At 48.4% G+C, this 20,124-nt stretch overlaps 1 protein-coding gene across 1 annotated transcript in view; it reads right to left on the bottom strand.

Annotated features, from left to right (window-relative positions):
- Nucleotides 1-20,124, bottom strand: part of Slc24a3 (solute carrier family 24 member 3) — a 438,881-nt gene that overhangs the window by 27,654 nt on the left and 391,103 nt on the right. Inside the window, exons 8-12 of the mRNA XM_003476377.5 lie at nucleotides 12,887-12,912; nucleotides 7,985-8,038; nucleotides 2,887-3,020; nucleotides 842-1,002; nucleotides 69-339 (exon numbers count right to left, since the gene is read on the bottom strand). Coding sequence (XP_003476425.5) covers nucleotides 69-339; nucleotides 842-1,002; nucleotides 2,887-3,020; nucleotides 7,985-8,038; nucleotides 12,887-12,912 — 646 coding nt within the window. The remainder of the gene's footprint in view (nucleotides 1-68; nucleotides 340-841; nucleotides 1,003-2,886; nucleotides 3,021-7,984; nucleotides 8,039-12,886; nucleotides 12,913-20,124) is intronic.

Genomic DNA, 20,124 nt, shown 5'->3' on the forward strand with positions numbered 1-20,124 from the left:
TGAAGCCAAGCCATGTACCCAGTGACCTGGAAACACCGCCCGCCCCAGCCCAGACCTGGGCCTCTTACAGGGGGGGTCGAATGGCGTGTATGGTCCTTCGTCATCATCCTCATCTTCCTCCTCCTCCTCGTCATTCTCGTTGTTCTCGTTGTCCTCATTCTCATTCTCTGTCTCATTGCCAGCCTCGGTGACAACATCGTCTCTCCGAGTTCCATTCACGCCCCTGTCGGGGGCACTGCTGGGCCCCATCCCGTTCTCAACAGTGTGTTTAATGGGGATCTTAATGGCCACCTCAGACTCCCCATTGGTGTAAGCCCTGCTGTTGATGAGTCTTTGTCTCTGGGGAGAGAAAGGAACACACTCACTACCAGCAGAGGGGCTGCAAGTACCTTACCCCCAGGTCACAGGCTCCTGGGATCCACCACAGGCTGCTGACAAGGACACGCATCCAGTAGGCTCTGGAGTCAAAATTTGAGATTCCCAAAACATAAGGAATTTGGACAACCTTCCAGGAGGAGACACGAATCTTTCTTAACCCATCAGAATTTGCAGATTCCCCTAGGGGAAATTCCTAGCACCTGAATATCTGGGTTCGGTGGGGTTCACTTTCTTCTCCAAACTGGACAAGCTCCCTTTTTCCCCATGGGAGAAGAGCACACCCTGCACATGGACGAGTGCATGAGTAAGGCTGCTGCTCCAGAGAGGGAAATCAGAATCTGAGACTTTGGGCTGCTTTAAACAAGGTAACTTTTAACTAGCGATGGCTTCTGGGCAAGCTCACATCAGGGGGCTTTAATGGAAAGTGAAATAAAGAAAATAGGTGGAACTGTCTGCCCAGTACCTCATTGATCAGCATGCGGCTGGCCATGGAGAGCCGGGTCTTGGGGGGGAAGTGGCTTGTGATCATGATCCGCAGCCCGGCCTCGGAGAAAGACAGCTGGTGCGGGTACGCTGACAGCAGCTCGTCCACCATGATCACCGACGCTTTGCGGTGGAAATTGGCTAGGAGAGTGGAAAAGGTAACACTGAAGCCAGGACGACAAAAGAAAATCACTCACTCATCTTTTCATTTTTTTCTTCTTTTCTATTTCACAGCCACCTTCTTCCCTCCCACCCATCCATTCACCTCTCCATTCACCCACCCTGTCTCCGTCCATCCATCCATCCATCCATCTCCCTACCATCCATTCATCCATCCATCCACTCACCCATCTATTTATATATCATCCATCCACCCATCTGCCCACCATCCATCCATCTACCCACCTATCTATCCATACCCATCTATCCATCCATCCATCCATCCATCCATCCATCCTCCCTTCCATTCTTATTTCCTCCTCCTTCCCTCCCTTTCTCCTCCTTTCCCTCCCATTCTTTCTAGGAGACATTGCAGTGAAAATATTTGGAGAAGAGTCAAAATGTCCTTTCCATAGTCTTACTATAGCTCATTTTGAATAACCTGAAGCAGCTCAAGTATCATTCCTTGACATGGTAGGAATGAATGATAACATAAGACAATTCCTCTCTGACCTCACAGGATTCTTTTCCCAGCACTTAGATCTGGGGTGTAGGAAAAACCCCAATAACTTGTATTGATCACACATACCCTTTAAATGCCAATACTGTTCATATTTGTGTTGTCCAATGCTACAGACCAGACCTGGGTGGAGCAGAGGTTATGCGGGGCAGGCACAGAGTCCTGCAGCCCAGCTGGGTGTGGAGGTGACCAGGGAAGGCAGCCACAGTCTGAGCTGTCACCCCAGAGGCTGAGCACAGGTCTTTGGCAGTGAGTTGCCACTGAAGTCTGTGCTCGCTCTGTGAATGGGCCACGGGTGCCCACTGGCCTGGGGTCCTGGCCACAGCCCCTCTCAGTGACTGCTTCTGTTTCCAAGCCACTGTGAAATGACCCTGGGAACCCCAACCAATATTAAGTAGCTGACTTTGGTTCCTGCAGAGTGTTTCTTGTGTGATTATAAAGTATGCAAAAGAAGAGAAACTAAGTGAGATGTTCATGTAGAAAATCATGCTGAAATCTTTTGTTAAATTCCCCAGTCCTTTAAGGGGAAATTTAAAAAATTAAGTGAAAAATAAAACATATTCCAGGCAAAGTTTGCAGATACTTTTCTATGTTTCTGTATGTTAGAGTGTTACCTACTAGAAAGCCTATACCATGGTGCTTAGTGCATCGACAACTTTGTAAGAATCTGTTGAGCATCAGTTTGCTTTGGAAGGAAAAACAATTCCCCATTGCCTTTTGCAGCTTGCAAACTGAGTAAATGTGGCCTGCTGGTGAATTTGGGCACAGGCAATAATATACTAGTACCATTGGTCATTTATAGAGCCTCCTTTATCTGTTTTACTCATTAAGTAATTCCCATTCTTGGAAGAGAAAAGTGAGGTTCAGAGAAGTTAAATAACTTGTTTCACAGCCATACAGCCCAAATACAACAGAGCCTGCACCTCATCACCTAGAATCTTCTCTCATTCGCTGTATCACTTCCAGGATGCATGCTCCCTGAGACTCCCCAGGGGGCTTCTGTCAGCTCATCATCATGAAATGCCCCATTAGACAATCAAAAGAAGGGTGATAGGACTGAAAATTTGGATGTCTTTGTATCCTCTCTCTTGGGGCAGCAGTATTAGTGCAAGGTCAGCTGGATCCCCCCCCCCATCCATCCATCCATCCATCCATCCATCTATCCATCCATCCACTCACCCATCCATCCTTCAAACCATCCACATCCTCTCCCATCCACACATTCCCTATCTACTCATTCATTCACTCATCCATCCACTCATCCCTCCATCTACCCACTCAGCCACCTATCTACCTATCTATCCACTCATTCTTCCACCCTTATTCCCTCCCTTACTTCTGGTTACCTTTCTTAAGTAGCACCACGGTTGCATCACAGTTGCTGCTGTCGTCAATCTCAGCATTGTTGGCCAGTCCATTGACCATGTTCCCAGCACCTTTTGTCCTCCTTTCGAAGCACTGGTGTATGCATGCATTGTATCTGAGCAAATCAGTAAGCATAAAGAGTCCATCAGCATTCTCCTTGCCTCCACGTCCCACCCCACTGAGAGCCCCCTGGAGCTCTTGTCCACAGGCATGGAATGAGACCCTTCCTTACAGTTATGAGCCTCGCTACTTTGCTATCCCATTTCCTCTCAGAATACTCAGCCTATTACATCTCCTGATTGATGGACATGTGTGAGTGAAAATAGAATCCCATTCAGAGAAGCCAACAGTGGTGTTCCACCTTCTTTGCCGCCTCTTCCTGTGAGTGGCAGGATTGCGGGGGCTGAGCTGTCTCACTTGGAGTACACAAGGAAGGACTGTGATAAGGCCAGCAGCTGCTTGCTGGAGCCCCGTCTCCTCGCTGGGCCTGCACTGGCAGGGGCCGGCTTGGCAGGAGAAGGGGCAGGCGTTGCATCCATCAGACACCCACTGGCTGGGCCACATGGGCTAGTTGTTGTAGGCTGGCTGGTTGTCTTTGTCTTTGGTTTCTTGTTGTCCCACATCTCAACCTGTGACCCTCCTACTGTTGCACTATAATTCCAGGTCCAGTTTGATCTTGGCTTTATGAAAAAGTTCTGGGCTACCATGGTCCAGAATGAGGGAGTGGAAACCTTGGGCAGTGTTTCTCACATGCACCGGCAAACTGGTATTGGACAGGAAAAGGCTCTGAGTTCCTAGAATGGTTTGTGGCAGGCAAGTGTTCTTGTCGCCTTAGCTTTCTGCAATTCTTGTAAAGGAAACCCCAGAAAACTCATGGGCAGAGACAGTCAGGCAGGGTCTCCTAGGTACTGTGGGCCAATGCCACTGTTTTTCTTGCTCAAAATCTAAAGATTCCATGGGACACTGGCTGTGGGCAGCCACTCAGAAGTCCCCGCCCCTTCAGGCTCCCATGGAGGAAACATGAGCCCCACAGAAACAGCGTGTGCCACACACCCTAGGGTGCAGTCGACAACTCTAAATATGTGAAGTCTGAAGGGCAGGCAGCAAACTCTATCAAAGAATAAATTGCAAGGAAAGCACTCAAGTGTGCACACAAGACACACACACACACACACACACACAGGAATTTACACATGAAAAGAGATCAAATAGCACAACCAATTATGACAAGTGGAATTCATTTGGATTTTGATTTTTTAAAAAATATTTATGACATTAATGAGACCAAAAGAAAACTGAAATAAATATGACATTTATGAGACAAATGGAAATTTGAATACTGGCTGGAAGTTTTATGATAATAGGGAATTATTAATTTTAGGTCTAATAATAGTAATTGCACCTGTGTTAAAAATGTTTCTTTTAGAAACACACGCTGAGTTTTTTATGGATAAATTAATATGATGTCTGGGCTTCCAAACTGTATTGGGGAGTAGACAGGGGTACCTGGAGCAGTTATGGGTTCATGACGAGTGCTTGGGGTTTGTCTGGACACTATCCTGGTGACTTGAGTGTATTTGCTGTTCTCCTTAATGACAAGGTCTCCTCAATTCCTTGACTCCACAGGAATGCTTAGCCCACCGATAGAGGGAGAAACAGTGCTTCTGCCATCTGGACTAAGACAGCATTTTCCCCACAAAAGTATAGACTTGGAGCGAGGGGCGGGGGGACTGATAAGGAGGGCAGGCACGATCAAAGCATTTTATGTGCATTTGTGAAGAATTCATTATGACACTCATAATTTTATACAATTAAAAATGCACTCATAACTGAACATCATTAACCAAAAAATGCCAACTTACAGGAGGCTTTGTTTTTAAAGTACAACTGCCTATGATTTACTTATTGAGGTCTGGCTCATGGTAGCATCGTATCATACACTGTGGACACTTCTGAGACCAGATACAGGGTCACTAACCTCACCAAGCTGTCACATTCCATCTCTCTAAAAAAACCCGCTATTATTAATTTTGCTTTGCAGCAGAGGAGCTGAGGCTGAAAGGGCTGAATAACTCGGCCAAGTTCCCCCGGCTGGGAAGAGGCAGGGTGGGATCTGTGAACCACCTGATCTTCCCCATTGGACCATGTGGCCTCATCTGGGGAGCAGGTCCCCGAGACATGGCCCAAGAGTTCAGAGCTCAATCTTCACCAAGGTCATGCAGGTCACATGCTTCCTTAAGGGCTCAATATAAGTGACCGATTCAAAATTGCCTTTGTATCTGCAGACAGGATGTGTAAAGTCACTTTAAAGCCATCTACCCAGGAGGCAACCAGTGCTTCTAATATATGCTATTTCTTTTTTTTTTTTTTTACTGCTGCTGCTGTTTTATATTTTTAATTGAATGTTTTAAATTTTGTGCTTGCACCCTGAAGCTACTTTATTGTGAAGCATGCAATTTTATAAATCAGATTTTATAAAACCCAGTGATTAAAGCCTCTGATTGCAGAGGGGGACAGCTAAAGAGCAGAGATTTCAATTTAGAACTTAGGGCCCAGATTTATGTAGAAAATTCTGCAAGTGCAGTCGTTGGTGTTGGTTGTTCTATTTGGATCCTGCTGGTTTGAGCAGCTGGAAGGATGGCAGAGCCGAGGCCTCAGCAGAAATACCTCCTTAGCGTCCCTATGGTGGGGGTTTAGGGAAAGAGGAGAGGACATGATCACTGTCACCCCAGTGTCTACCTTCCCAGCCAGGCACGGGCTGGACAACAGCATGGTTAAGGGATGTGGGCACCAGAGGAGGCAGGCAGGTGAAACTCCTCAACCTTCCTTGTCGCTAGGCCCCATCCATGTATGCAGACCCCTCATCTATGAGGGCCCTAGAAGGGATGTGCTCGAATGAGAATTCAGACTCAAACACAAGGTCATTGTAGTGCATGGAGCAGCTACCTTACGGCAGTTCCTCCAGGAACACTGGCAGATCCACCTTCTCAAAGAGGGGGACCTCTTAGCTCTTTAAGAACTCCAATTTAGAACCTCAAAAAAATTTTAAAAAACTGAAGTAAAATCATTAAATAAAAAACATCGCAGGAATCTGTGTGTATCATTTGAGTCTTCCCATGGTAGCGCTCTGTAGTTTTGCTACTGCAGTGAAGAAGAGGAGTAAGATCTTTAAAGCTATTTCCTACGGAGTCTAGAAACTTTGGAAAGGGTTGAGGCCAACCCTGGTTTTCCAGGAAGCTCAGTGATGGGTACTCTAGTAAAAGGTGACAATTTCATGGTTGTGTGACGTCAGGTTTCTTCATAATTTCCTCATGGTATCTATACAGCAGAATAAGTTACATGCTATTCTAGAAATGTGATGTTTAGTAAGAACACCTTGATGTTGGGCGTGTGTTGACCAATGGAAAGTTCTTCTGGCAAATTCTGGGTGCCATATTTTTGACAATGGGGAGACAATGGTCAGAATTCACCCTAGAACCAGTCAGGCCAGCTCACAGGTGATATTTTCCACTGTCCACACTAGCTTCTAATATGTCTCCATCACGAGTGACCAGATCTAACTTTGGTTAGTCCTGACCAGCAGAGAAAACTTAGCACATCAGTGCCAGACACTGCCTCTTGTGTCCACACCGACTATGTCAGAAAGTGCCCCGCTTTCTTGCCCTAGAAAGGTGCTTGTTCCGTAGCTGCATATAGCTGGGGAACACATGGCTGACTCGGTCACAGAAATGGCTCTTGTGGGGCTGTGGCTCCATCTCTGCGTTATTTATAAGTTCCTCATGTCAGTGACACCTGCACATCCCAAGAGGTTCAACCTGCTTCCCTTTGACTTAGACTATCATAAAGATCAGCAATATTCCAGCAAATAGTAAGTGATCCAAACTCTGGGAAGGAAAACATATGATGTGGTGGCTTAAAACTCTATCTGTGACTCTTTTGATACTTCCTTCTCTCTGTTCTGGTCTAGATCTAAAACTTCCCCGGCAAATTTTCTGTATTCAGAAGTGGAGCCTGTGGATTTCACTGGTGAGTTCCTGGATGAATGTGCTTTTAGGGGAGGCCTGTGTCGAGATGGGTCCCTGCACTGTGACCTGGAACACGTATTCTGGTCCCTGGGTCCTCCTTTGTCTCTCTGCTTTCTGGCCGCTATAGGGTGAGCAGCTTCCATCACGATGTTTCTGCCATGGAGCCAACTGGCCATGGACTGAATCTTCTGAAACCATGAGCCAAATTAAATCTCTCCTCCTTTAAGAGGTGGGTGTTAGGCACTTGATCCCAGAGATGGGAGAGTGACTAACACATCTTCAATAAATAATATGGTGCCCTTAGATGCGACCTGTACTCGGTGAATATGGCCAGCATTATGGTGTGACTTGAGACAAGGACATCCTCTTGCTTTCTCACTCTGGAATCCCTGGGTCTATAGGAAACAGCTCAAGTGCACCTAAAGAGAGTCTCACATGGTGAGAAATTGAGCCCCAGCCCAGTGTGTGGCCACGGTCAAGGACATGAGGCAGCCCCAGCTGATGTCTGACCTGTAGTCTCAGGAGAGACCTAAGCTAGGACCCCCATTAGGCAGCTTCTGAATCCTAACACTCAGAATGGTATGAGGGATACCATCTTGTGGTTATAAATCCCTATTTTGGAGAATTCATTTTGCAGCAATGAATGATGAAGACCATAGGAGGAATGGAAGACTACAGATAACACATTCTAAGTTTTAGTCTTGAACCAGCTCTGGTCCCATTTCTCTTCATCCTGCATAGAAATGGAACTCATTGGATTCACTCTTTTCCCAGGAGAGAGAGTGAAGCCAAAGCAAGTCTGCCTACCCTGATGAGGGAGCAAGGGTTCCAGAGAGCTTCCCAGGACTCCTGCACCACACACAGGTTGGAAGGGTCAGCACTGTGGTTACCAATCAAAGTCACAGATTCCAATGGGAGCCCAGTGTGCCTGGGGTGGAGGCACTGGGATGCCGGTCACCCACCCACCTCCCCACATTCCTCCTTCCATGTTCACATGAGGCGCTGGGTGTTAGAGACAGACTGGGACTGGAGATAAAGGAGGGCCTATACTTACTTCATGATGACAATGTAGATGAGATACATCAGCACGAGGACTAGAGACTCCCACCTGCAAAAACCAGGAGAAGTAAATGAAGGTGATGGGGGGGAGGGCCAGTGTGAGCCACCTGGCCACTTGGAAGACAGAGGCTGAGCAGCTGGGGAGGCGGCATGGCCATCTTGGATGTTTTCATGCGGCAGACAGCTCTCAGTGCTCTGTCTCTCTCCTTCCCATCTAAGTAGAAAGCACTCCTTCCTTTCCGGCATTTGCTTACCTAAAGAGCCCTTGCCAAGCTGCACACAGGTGTGTGAGTACGAATCCAGGCACAGCCTAAGCCTTTACTTGGATTATGCAGGTGTATCCCCAAAAGCGGAATGGAGACTGGAGGAACTGGGGGAGACTGAGGGGCTGTTGGATAAAGAGGAAAGGTGGGAGCCAGAGAGGACGAGGGGGAGGTGGCAGCAGGGAGGTAGGAATGAGCGAGAGGGAAATAGTTAAGAGAAAGGAAGAAAAAGTGAAGTCGACTGGGGTATGCCTTCAGCTTCTTAAAACTTGTACCCTAGGGGCTGGGGATTTAGCTCAGCAGCATAAGTGCCTGCCTTACAAGCAGGCAGTCATGAGTTCGATCCCTGGTAGTGATAAAAAACAAACAAACAAACAAAAAAACTTGTACCCTTCCTTCATTTTATAGAAACTTCCAGCTAAACCCGGGGAACAGTGCTGGGCTCCCTCACAGCAGCGGAACTGAATCAGCCACTATATAGGACTTGTCTGTGGCTTGGAGAGGGTGGCCAGAGTGCGCTCCCAGGTGGAGCTGCCGGGGCATCTCTGCTTCCCTGGCCAGCTGCAGTTTGAGCCTACAGGAATGCTGGGTGTGGCATAGCAAGGATGCACGGACAGGGATGTGGTCGCTGTGGTATTTGTAAGAGAAGAGCTGGAGAGGAGCCAGATGGTTATTCCTGGCAGGGCTGGGCGTGGAATTTTAAGTGTGTCCCCGTAGTAGGCTGCCGTGACCCTTAAAACATGGTGGTCACTCTCAGAGAACGGGCTCAGGGCTTGGGAGAAGCCAGTGTGGCATCCGAATCCCTCAAGTCCTGCCACAGTCCTTGGCTTCCTCCCAGGGGCAGCACGCGCTCCATGTTACGCAGTGAATGTCTTTGTCTAACACCACTGATCCTGAAGGAAATGTGCAGTTGCTATGGGGAAAGCAAGGTTTTACCCAGGGTGTCCATTCTGAAGAATGACGCTCTTTAATCGACTCAATGAGAGTTCACTGGAAAAGGAATCCACAGCAATGATGCACCACTGTCCTGAAGAATTTTGCCTGGCACTTTCCAAATATGTGCATCCATACTCCATGCTTTTGGGACTTTTGCTCACAGCAAGTCTGACTGGTGCCATGCTTTCCTTGGCCATTTTTGGGGTTGCCTGGAGGAATGGGTTCACACCCTGTGGCACACAGACTCAGTTTCTCCATGGCCTCCCCATGTTGACCAGCTCTCTGTCACCCTACCTGAGGTTCCTGGGCCTCAATGAGTGTTCGGTCACCGGTGCTCTTTGGGGCTCCTTCCTTAGCCCCCTCTCCAGTGCTAGGAGCAGCTCAGAGTGGCCCCATGGCCCCTAATCAGCTCCCTGCCTTTTGCACCCACAGGATCTCCAGTTCATGGCCGGGTTTGGCTCCATGTTGCCTCTCTGGCTCTGGAGTGACCAAGCTTCTGTTTTAAGTATCTTTGGGGATCAGAGCCTCCCAGAAATGCTTTTACCTCTTGCTTGGGAATAGAACTCCACTATACCATGCAGTAAATGAGGACCCTCTGACCTCAAGAAGGGTGAGTCTCAGAGGTTTGCACTACAGTGGTGGTTCAAACTTCCCTGGCCATCTATTGCTTAAGGCAGACCTGTTAGGACCAGAGAGATGGAAAGTGGAAGGATGCTACTTCCTTGTTCTTATTGTCTTCAACACAAACTTAATGGCTGGAACTGCAGCAGCTATGTTGGGATCATTAGGAAGAGACCAAGAGAAATGCAGAACTGTTGTGTTACCTATCCCTGGGATATCTGCTTTGTGAGAAAAATAAACCGATGTGCCTTTAATCTACTGGAGCTGAGTTTTCTGGGACCTGGGATTAAAATCACTCCTGCCTGACTGCTGGCCACTGCATCTGCATTGAACAGGCTCTCCTGAAGAATGATTTTGGAATGGTGAAAGACTCTCAACTAACTGTGACAGGGCTACCTTGTTTCTGTGCACAGCCTGTCCTCTTTGTGGGTCCCACATGCACGGAGTCAAGGAGTCAACCAACTGTGGGTTGCAAATACTTGAAAAAAAAATTTCATTTGTACCAAACAGGTACAGAATTTTTACTTGTCACTATCCTTGAAAGAATGGAGCAGTCCTGCTATTTTCATAGGATTTATATTGTATTAGGGGTTACAAGTCATCCAGAGATTGTTCATAGCTTATGGGAGAATTGTGCATAGGTTATCTGAAAAATAGCACATTTATAGAAAAGACTGGAACATTCACAGATTTTTATATCCACAGGGGGTCCTGAAAGTAGCCCCCACCAGGTACCAAGGGACAATGTGTTTGTATTTGGCCAAGTGCATTTCCTCCAGAAGAGCGCTCTTGTTTCAAAATAAACACAGCTGAAATTAGTTTTCCTTTGAAGACTTGTAGTGAACTGATTGCCTGCCCTGAAATTTCTAGGACACACTGGAATAGTCTCTAACAAGGACCAGAACTTGCTGTTTGAAGTATTATCGAAATGTTCCTGGGCTTTAGTTGCACAGATGGAAAGCTCTGATTTTAAAGAGAGAAATTGGCCCCTACACACACCTTCTCAGTAAAACCACTGCTCGAGGTTAGCTAGGGAAGGAGGCAGGAGAAGCCAGCGGTGAACAATATCTTCATGTTCTGTCTCCTTCACGTTCCTTCAGGGAGGAGCTGAAATCCCTGGATGTCCCAGCACAGTCAAGGCCAGCAGTATTGTTTTAATTTCTCGGCCTCACTCATGTGAGAAATGCTCCCCGTCAGTCCATTCAGGTAATAACTATAATTATGTTCAGCGCTTCAGGGATGATGTTATTCTGGGCCTGTCACCTTCCCTTTCTTAGAACTGAGCTGTGAATCAGTTCTGAATGACTAATGACTTGAGTACTCCACATGCTGGACTAAGGTTCACCCTTTTCAGTGTATTAATATGTGGCCCTCAGGGCCTGTGCATAGAACTCCAGGTGCGGGAGGCTTGTGCTCAGGCCAAGGGCAAGAGTGACCTGTCCCGTTGCAGAATCCAGCTGCAGGCCTGGGGTCCTACCTAGCACAGGCTCACCTAACATCACAGCAAAACCCTGTGAAATGAATGGGAAATAGGTGCTTGCTTGCTTTTTTTTTTTTTTTTTTTCTTTCTTTCTTTTTTTTTTTTTTTTTAATACTGGGAATTGAACTCAGGACCTTGGGCTTGCCAGAGCCCTGGTGGAACTGTTTCCTGCAAGGTATTATCTGAAATATCCCAAAAGATGTTTTAATGGTGATGACTGAAATGGGCTTCCCACAAGGCCTGCTGTGGCTGCTTCCCCCCTGGCTTCATGTGGCGGGCGATGCTGCTGAGACGGCAGAAGAGCGCCCCCCACATCAGGCAGCCTCCTGCTCTGGGCCAGCCTTTTTCTGGACTTTTGCACAACAGCTGCAGAACAGTTCTGAGCCCTGCTGTGCCCATGGCTTGTGTGGCATCAGGGCAGCATCGAGGGCGGCTTTGGTGATACCAGAACCCTCCGCAGCACAGACAGATTGCTAAGGTGGAGCAAGGATTTTGCAAGTTGTGCCACCATTTTGCACAGAATTGTTTCTACAGAAAATCTGGCCCCAAAATTGAAGGGGGAGAGGCCACAACTCCACTGGGTGACCTTTTCCTGCTGACATCAGGAGGCTCCTGTTCACCTCTGGTGTGGGACACTTCTGGGCATCTTGGTCTCTCTTGAGGATCACTGTCACTGTGGGATCAGGTGTGTGTGTGTGTGTGTGTGTGTGTGTGTGTGTGTATGTGTGTGTGTGTGTGTGTGCGTGTGCGTGTGTGTGTGTGTGTGTGTGTTTGAGGCAGGGTCTCACCATAGTTCCAGTTGGCCTTGAGTTCACTATGTAGCTCAGGTTAGACTTAAACTTGTGGTGATCCTCCTGTCTCAGCTGGGGTTACAGGTGTACACCATCATGCCAGGCAGGAGATCAGATGTCTTAAAGGACACTCTCCTCACCGGTAGAGGAAAGGTAGATCAAAACCATGTCTTATTGCTAGCAAATGACACTGTGGCCTACCATTCTAAGATTCTGGAAAGTCACTTTTCCAGAGGTCACCGAGGTCACTGGCTACCTCAGAGGTGTCCTCCCACACAGAGACATCCCCGTTCACACAGGGTTAGCCTGGACACTCAAGCGGGTGAACTCTGCTCACTCTAGCTCTTTCCTAGTGTTTGGTAATCCTGTGAAAGTCTACAGTCACTCCTGCATCTAGGAAGTTATTTCACACCATTCCTCTGCCGCAGATCGAATATTCAAAAGAAGTAACAAGAATGCACGGCACACTCAGTTCTATTTCCACTTCAAACACATTCGACTTGCTCAGAGCTCTAGAGAGGGATCTGGACAGTTGGTCAAAATGCAAATAGCCTTCCATATGTTTAATTTTGGAATCTTTTTCTATAAAAATCACTGATTTTCAGAGCTGTATGATTTTTTTTTTTGCAACCCCAAGCAGACATTGCAAATGAGTTAAAGGTCACTGACATGCCCCCATCTTAAATTCTAGTTTTCTGAGATGTCAGGACACCTCCCTTTCATTTCTGAATCTTAACTCTGACCTTCAATGCATTTGGCTCTGTGACATTATAAGAGATCGTTATAAAGGAAAAAGGGAAACTTACCAAGAGACTTTTTCGTCATATATGAACTGCAAAAAAAAAAAAGAACGGGGGTTATATATCACACACACACACACACACACACACACACACACACACACACACGCACCAGGCTTTGACTGAGTGCTGCCTGCCACTGGCGCTGGCACAGTGGGCATCAGGAGCCCCTGTGTGCCCACTCCCTTGTGATCATTAACTATCAGATGTCAACCAGATTGGAGGAAAAGCCCCCCAGCAGATTAGTAGGCACCATTCTGCGTGACTATGGATGACTGACATGGAGGCCAGCAGACTGAGTGGGGAGAGCCTCCCATGTGTGGGTTAGCATCACTAATAGCCAGGATGGGATACAAAGGGAAAGAAGAAGGAAGCGTCCAGCTTTGAAGCGCTCCTGCTTCCCTGGGCTGTGTGTCCCTTGTTGCTGTCACCTTTGGAGTTGGTCTGCAGGGCTCCAAAGCTCACCCTCCGGGAAGCTTCCAAGCTTCAGGCCTTGGATTGCTGTGTAACTGGAGACCTTATTGTTCTGGGGTTTCCCCTACTTTGGCTGAGCAGCAACTGGGCCCTCTAGCTATCCAGGGTGTGGCCGGTTCTTGTGGATTCTCCCCCTTTGGCCCTAACATATTCAACTACTTCCCACCTAGAGAATCCCAATGAATACACCTTTGTACTGGATTAGTTCTGGGCTGGTGCTGGTTGGGAGGAGGTGGTATTGGCAGAGCAGTATGCAGACTGGATGGAGGGGAGAAGCCTCCTGTGATCCTTTGCTTCCTGTAACTTCTGCCTGGCAGTGGTAACAGGAAGTGTGAGTCCCCTGCTTTGTAAGATTGGCAGCCCTGAGGTCTGGAAGAGGAGGCAGGCTGTCCAGAGGCTGGCTCCTTATGTGCCACCCATGAGGCTTCTACATATTGGTGCAATGTTTAGCACTGCAAGAGTTTTCATGTAAGCACTTGGAAATCAGTGTTTTCAAGATTTTTCTTTTAATTGACTTTTTCTGCTTCTTGGAGGCAATTTACATCCAGCCAGAAGGAGGATTAGCACCACTTGCCATCGCATAGAGAGGGTGACCCTGAAAATTAGATTCAGCACCAACAGTGCCTGCAGATCCTGACTTAACACCGTTGCTGGCCTGCCCTAGGCCACTGGCCTGCCTTTGGGTTAGGGTTGGGATTGGGGTTGAGGTCAGTGTCGCGGTTAGGGAGGGTCAGAGGCAGTGAGAAACATTACGTGCCAAACAGGACCCATGGAAAACACATTAGATTTAATCGACATAAGCTCTAGTTTCCCCATGGAAGAGCACTTCCCAACTTTGACCCTTTGGTGTCTATAAGGGGCCAAGTTACAGGAAACAAGTTTGTTGCAGAACTGGTTCTAGAACTCAGCCCCAGATCTTAACTTGGTGTTGTTTTTTTGACACCTTTATCTGCCCAATAACCTATAGACACCAAAGGGACACACACATTTTATTCAACTGGAAACCTAAGATGTGGTTTAATGCTCTTTCTACATTCATGAAATGTACCCTTTCCCAGTATGGCCATCTCTAAGAGGCTGTGCCTTTTCAGGCAGGGACCCTCAGGAGTCTGCCTGGGGACTGTCCTGGGGCAGTCTGTGTGCAGTGTCTTTATGGTGTGGAGATGCCCCTCACAGCACAGGCATTGCTTCAGTCCACCGGCTGTGATGAAATACAGACACACCTCACAGGCTGCACACAGCCATGGGCGAGGGGCTCCCCAGTTACTGGAGAGGTCTGAACAGGAGGAGAAGGAAGAGGAGGAGGAGGAAGCAGCCAAGTGTATTTACACCTCACTCCCCCAAATGAGCCACTGAACACAGACACAGCCTCTTGTTCCACGCCTCTTGTCCTTGTCATTGGATACAAGTTGACATCTAGGTGAAAATGGCAGTCAGGAATGGGAAGATAATTACAGAAATCAATACTCTAGGTTGGAAGAGGTGGAGTCCATTTCTCCCAAGGCATTCGCTGCCATTCTCTTCTATCACCCACTTTACAAATAATTGTTGTCAAGAAATAATGGAACGGGCCAAATTATTTAAGATGGAAAATGTTTTCTATAAGTCAGTTAATTCAATATTAGTCTTAGCGATGAGCTGGAACAATCAATTCATAGCTGCTTAAGAGAATGCAAGATATGGAGAGAGTTGATTAGACAGGCCAATTTAATTTTCTTCTGCCTGGGAGGACAGACAATGCCCTATGACAGGAACGCAGCTTTCAGGAGTGTTCCTGCAGATAGGGGCAGGGACCTGCAGTGGAGTCTCAGGGTGGTCACTCATCCAGAGAAGTCTCCTTTTCTGTACATTCTAGGTACCAGCCCTGATTTTACTTATGGATTATCGTAATGATCAGGTCAAAATAAAAATGCAAATGGGCTTTGCTGTACAAAAGACTCAAAACCCAGAACAGGATTTACAGGGGACCCAATAAATCAGGGGGCGGGGAGAGAATGAAGGAGCAAAGCTGGATGAGACTGGGTAAGACCCCCAAGAGGCACAGGGTGGAGGTGGTGAGGTGCAAAGGCTGATGGTGGCGGCGGTGCTGGGCAGGGGACACGGGATGGACGAGGACACAGGGCGAGGACTTAGCAGTAGTAGTGGCCGAGGAGCAGACGCGATGTGGGCTCCTCTCCTCATGATGGAGGTATCGCGCCGAGAGCCAGGGAGACTTGGAAACCATCAAACGGGTGCGAGGGACTCATAATTGGGTCGGCGGGAAAATCGACATGGAAACGAGCCAGGGGTCCGTGAGGACGGGCAGGGGGTCCGCAGCACCCTGAGGGTTCGAGGTGTTACAGGAGGAGGCGGGGTGCTGAGACTGGGAGTGAGGGACACGGCAGGGGTGCAGCTCTGCGGTGTGGGGGGCTCTGGATCCAATCTCAAAACATAGGATAAAAAATAAAAACAATGAAAGAATTTTAACTGAGAAAACAGGTGCGGACTGCAGGGTGTACCTTCACGGGGACATTGCTGGGCCAGCTATCGGAATGACCCTCACTCTGGCAAGGAAGGGGCAAGGGGCTGCTTTTGCTAGAAGACTTGCGCAGGTTGGGGATGGGTTTGTTACTCCTCGAGCATTTGCTGTGGTTCTCTGGAGGTGAGCAGGTACTGCGCACCCCTTTGTTTTTATACTGTCACTGTCACCGGAAGCAGAGGGACAGGATTCCTGGTTTAGAGGAAAACCTGAACCATGAGCATCCCTCCTTTACAGGGGAGGCTGCACCCCAGTTCCCCACAGACGCCACTAGGTGGAGCTCACGTCCCAGTCCACCAGCCCCCAGAAAAACAGGAATGAAGTCAAATCCCAGGCCATTTCCAGCTTCCAAAGCGCTGAGGAATCTCCTGGAAGGAGGGCAAGCACCTCCAGTATGGCTGAAGAGCAAGGGGGTGTTCTAAAGGCAGTCCCTGCCTGGTGTTCCTTGTAGGGGACAAATTACCATCCATGTGAGCTGCAGTGGAGCAACTCCGTGTGGCCTTTGTCATCTACCCAGCCTTTCCCAGGACTCCCAAGAGCGGGCTTTTGAAGTGCTCTTTTCTCTGTCCTCTGGGGACCGCGTTTAGGCCCCGGGACAGCTGGGACACCACGTGGGACTAGCTGGCTGCAGCTGGCTCTGGGTGAATAGAGTCTGGCAGGGCAGGCTTGCCATCCTCGGCTCGTGCTAAGGTCTCTCTCCATGTGTCCTGCAGCTGGGCTAGCCAGGCACTCATTTTCTCCGAGCTTCAAAGAAATGGCTGTGCACCGACTTGTCAGTCCTGGTACCAGCTCTAGAATCTCCCCAGCAGGCGGGCTGACACCAGGCAGGTGAGGCCCTGGAGGTCAGAGTCCTCAGGAACCAGCGAGGTGGAGGGTGCTCCAGATGGAAGAGCAGAGAGAAGACACGGGGAATGCCCAGGGGCAGAGGACAGGCTGCCTTGATGTGTGAAGCCCATCATGTGCTGGTTTCCTGCTGCTCAGAACCACAAAGCAAGGATGGCTGTGTTGCCAAAGCTAAGATTTCAGAGCCTGTATTCAAATCACTGGAATTCAAAATTCAAAAATTCTGCTAGAATTTTAAGCAGTGAAAATAATAGGAGGAAACCAACACCATTATTTTCTTTCGAGAGTGTGAATCCTTGAACATCTTCCTTTCCAGATAGCATCCCATCCCATAGACCCTGCTCCTTCTGGAGCATGCGGACCCCTCAGTTGAGCTGGAATCCTAACTTCATTACCCCTGGGAAGAGGGTACAGATGGCCTGGCCCGGCCAGTGCATTTCTCGGAGAGGAATGGGAGGGTTACACGGCCAGAGGCCTGTGACCTGTACTGTGATGGCTTCTCTGGGAAGGGGAGGTGGGAATCCCTATTTGAGGACATCTAGCAGGCTGCTGGAGGGTGGCAGCAATTTCAGGGAGATAGGGAAAAAATTGACCTTAAAGGCAGAGCTTTCAAGGGCTAACCCGTGTCACAGACTGCCAGGAGTCGAGGAAAATAAGATGGATTTAGGGTACAGAAGATGAGGGTTGTACCAGGCAGTGGAAAAGCAAGCATGCACACAAATGAGATCTCTATTCATCTTTTCTGGATCATAATCCAGCAGTGCCTCCTTGTGATCTGTGTTCTCTGGACAGCAGCCCTGGGTCACATTCACAGAATGCAATCAAGAATGGCCCACCCTGCTGGTGTCTCTCATCTCCTAGCCACAGAAGGTGGTCTTTCTGTGACCATAGTCAGTTTGTTCCAGGACCTTCAACTTCTGTCACAACCATGCCCTTACCCCCAAGGAGTTGCAAGGAGCCGGGAAAGGAAGAAAAGGAAGCCCAGCTGGGGCTACGGGCTCCTGGTCCATCATCTGCAAAGGCCCAAGTGCCGGGAGCCTACTCCGAGGGCTTTGCTCCCTGGGGACATCTCTCCCCTTGGTGATCACAGCAAAGGGTAAAAACAAAGTATTTCTTTGAGGACAGCTGTTAGACTGGCGATGTAACAAATCATTTGCATTTATGTAAATTACATGATTATGTAAATTACAGTAACATTTCAATACAAGGAAGTGACAGGCCTGCTGGGATATGGAGAAAGGGCAGGAAAGAGAGGCCCTGAGGCAGAAAAGGAGGTATAGGCAGCCCTAGGGACCCCTAGACAACTATCTGCAGGCTTTCTGGGAGAATACCCTGGGCCTGGTGCAGGTGACATTTCCTGTCTAGACACTTGTGTGGGCTGGTGGGGGAATAAGAGGCCCACACTTAATGTTTTGAAATTTTAATTGCTTTAGACAGTGATCCATCTTCATTTCTTCTGTTTGCTCCTGAAAAAATATACAAATCAACTAGAAAATAGCATAGCGACAACTTTAGGTGCAAGCTCCACACTTCAGTGAGTCCCGCTGTGTCTCTAAAGGAGCAGCGTTCAGCTGTGTGAGTTGCGGAATGCACATGCCTATATCCTGTCTGGGCTGTGTCTTCCAGCCTATTTGTGTCTGTCTGCATCCACACTGGCCCCCAGCACCAAACATGTTTGTAGCGTCTCCAGGTTGCCTCGCACACTCTGGCCTCAGAGTCCCTGGAGGAGCTGTGTCACATCTCCAGGCCCCGTGCTTGTCCCTGGCTCCTCTCTATGTGACTCTCAAGAGCCTCAGGAGGGGGATGTCACAGAGATGGCAGCTGGTACCACTTGTGGGACTTGCCCTGCAGACCAATGACTTCTTTATTGTATAGCCTCAGGGGAGCAATAATCATGACTTCTGAGCATTTCAGAGCCATGTAATGGGCAAAGCATTTAAAAAAGAAACTCTAAAAGTTAAATAAATTGGGAAGGTTGGTAATTATTTTGAGGGTAGGAGGAAGGGCTTTTGGAGAAAGGAATTTTAAATGTTTAAATGCCAGTGGCAAAGTCCAATAGAGAAACTTAGCACTACGTAAAAACCCAAGGGAACCTGATTTTGTTACCATGACATCTGGGGAAACATAGAAAGAGGAGACTAAGAAATCCTGACAAAAAGCTGCAAAGCATGTGTAAGCAGCAGGCTGGCAGGGAGGGGATGTGGGGACTCCGTGAAAGCTATCTCACTAAGTGCTATGTTTCTGTGGGTTTAGGTCTGGGGTGGAAATGAGCCCTGGACTGCGGCTACCAGTTAACAGAGTCAATGAAGCAGTACATGCATAGAGACCGGGATTCAGACAGTCGTCTTCCCCCGGGAGTCTCAAAATTGACTCTGAAATTATCACTGTGCAGCCACAGAGGACAACCCTGCAGAGGAGCTGGTTTGCACCATGGTTAAGGCTGTGTTTCTCAGAATTCTTGCAGTGCTACTGGCATTTGGTCTTCTGGGGCCAGAGGAGATGCAGGTTAAATGAGATTTCCTGGGTCCTGCCTAGAGCCTGTATAATATATAACCCTGGACTCTGTTCTTTGCTTTTGGTAGTACTGGGGATGAACTCAGGGCCTAGCCCTAAGATACATCACAGCATTTTAGTTTTTGAGACAAGATCTTGCTAAGTTGTCCAGGCTTGGATTGAATCTGAGATTCTCCTGCCTCAGCCTCTTAAACAGCTGGGATTACAGGTGTGTGCCACCAAGTCTGGCTTGGCTCTGTATTCTAAACAAGCTTCCAGGGCACACAGAGGTTGGGGGAACACCCACTGAATTGAAAAAGACCAAAAACTCACCTAGAGGGTTCACATCTGAGCTTTTCCATTGCTTCTTAACAACAGAGAAATGCAATTTTCCCCCAAATCACAAAGCCCAGCTTGGACAAGGGTCTGCAGATACATGGTGTAAATCTCTAGGCCATGGCAAAGGCTCCCTTGACTCCTGTGGTCCTGTGCACAGAAAACCTGGAGCTGCTGCATGCCTCACATGCGGGCAACTCAGCTCCGTGACTCCAGCATGGCACCTGAGGGCAGGGGTGACTCAGCGCGGAAACCAACCTTTATGAGGGAGCCAAGGCCCTGTGCCTCTTCATGCATTGCTAGCAACAGTGACACTGAATCATCTCAGACAGGATTGGATCAGTGGGATGGAGGGCAAGCGATCACACACCAAGCTGAGAGGTGTCCTGCTGGCACAGGCCGAGTGCCGCTGGGTGCGAGTGCTGCTGAGTCCGAGCTTGGGGACACCTTGACCTCCTCTGCTCCCTATCATCACTTTGTCTTTATGAGCATCATTACCCACTTCTGGAATTTGGGAAGGTCCCCAGTTTTATTCATTTACTCCATCCTCTCATGTTGTCTCTTGGATAAAACCTTACTT

Source organism: Cavia porcellus, unplaced genomic scaffold (assembly GCF_034190915.1).
Source record: "Cavia porcellus strain 051 isolate PalLab524CR breed Dunkin Hartley unplaced genomic scaffold, mCavPor4.1 scaffold_5, whole genome shotgun sequence".
Taxonomy (NCBI): Eukaryota; Metazoa; Chordata; class Mammalia; order Rodentia; family Caviidae; genus Cavia; species Cavia porcellus.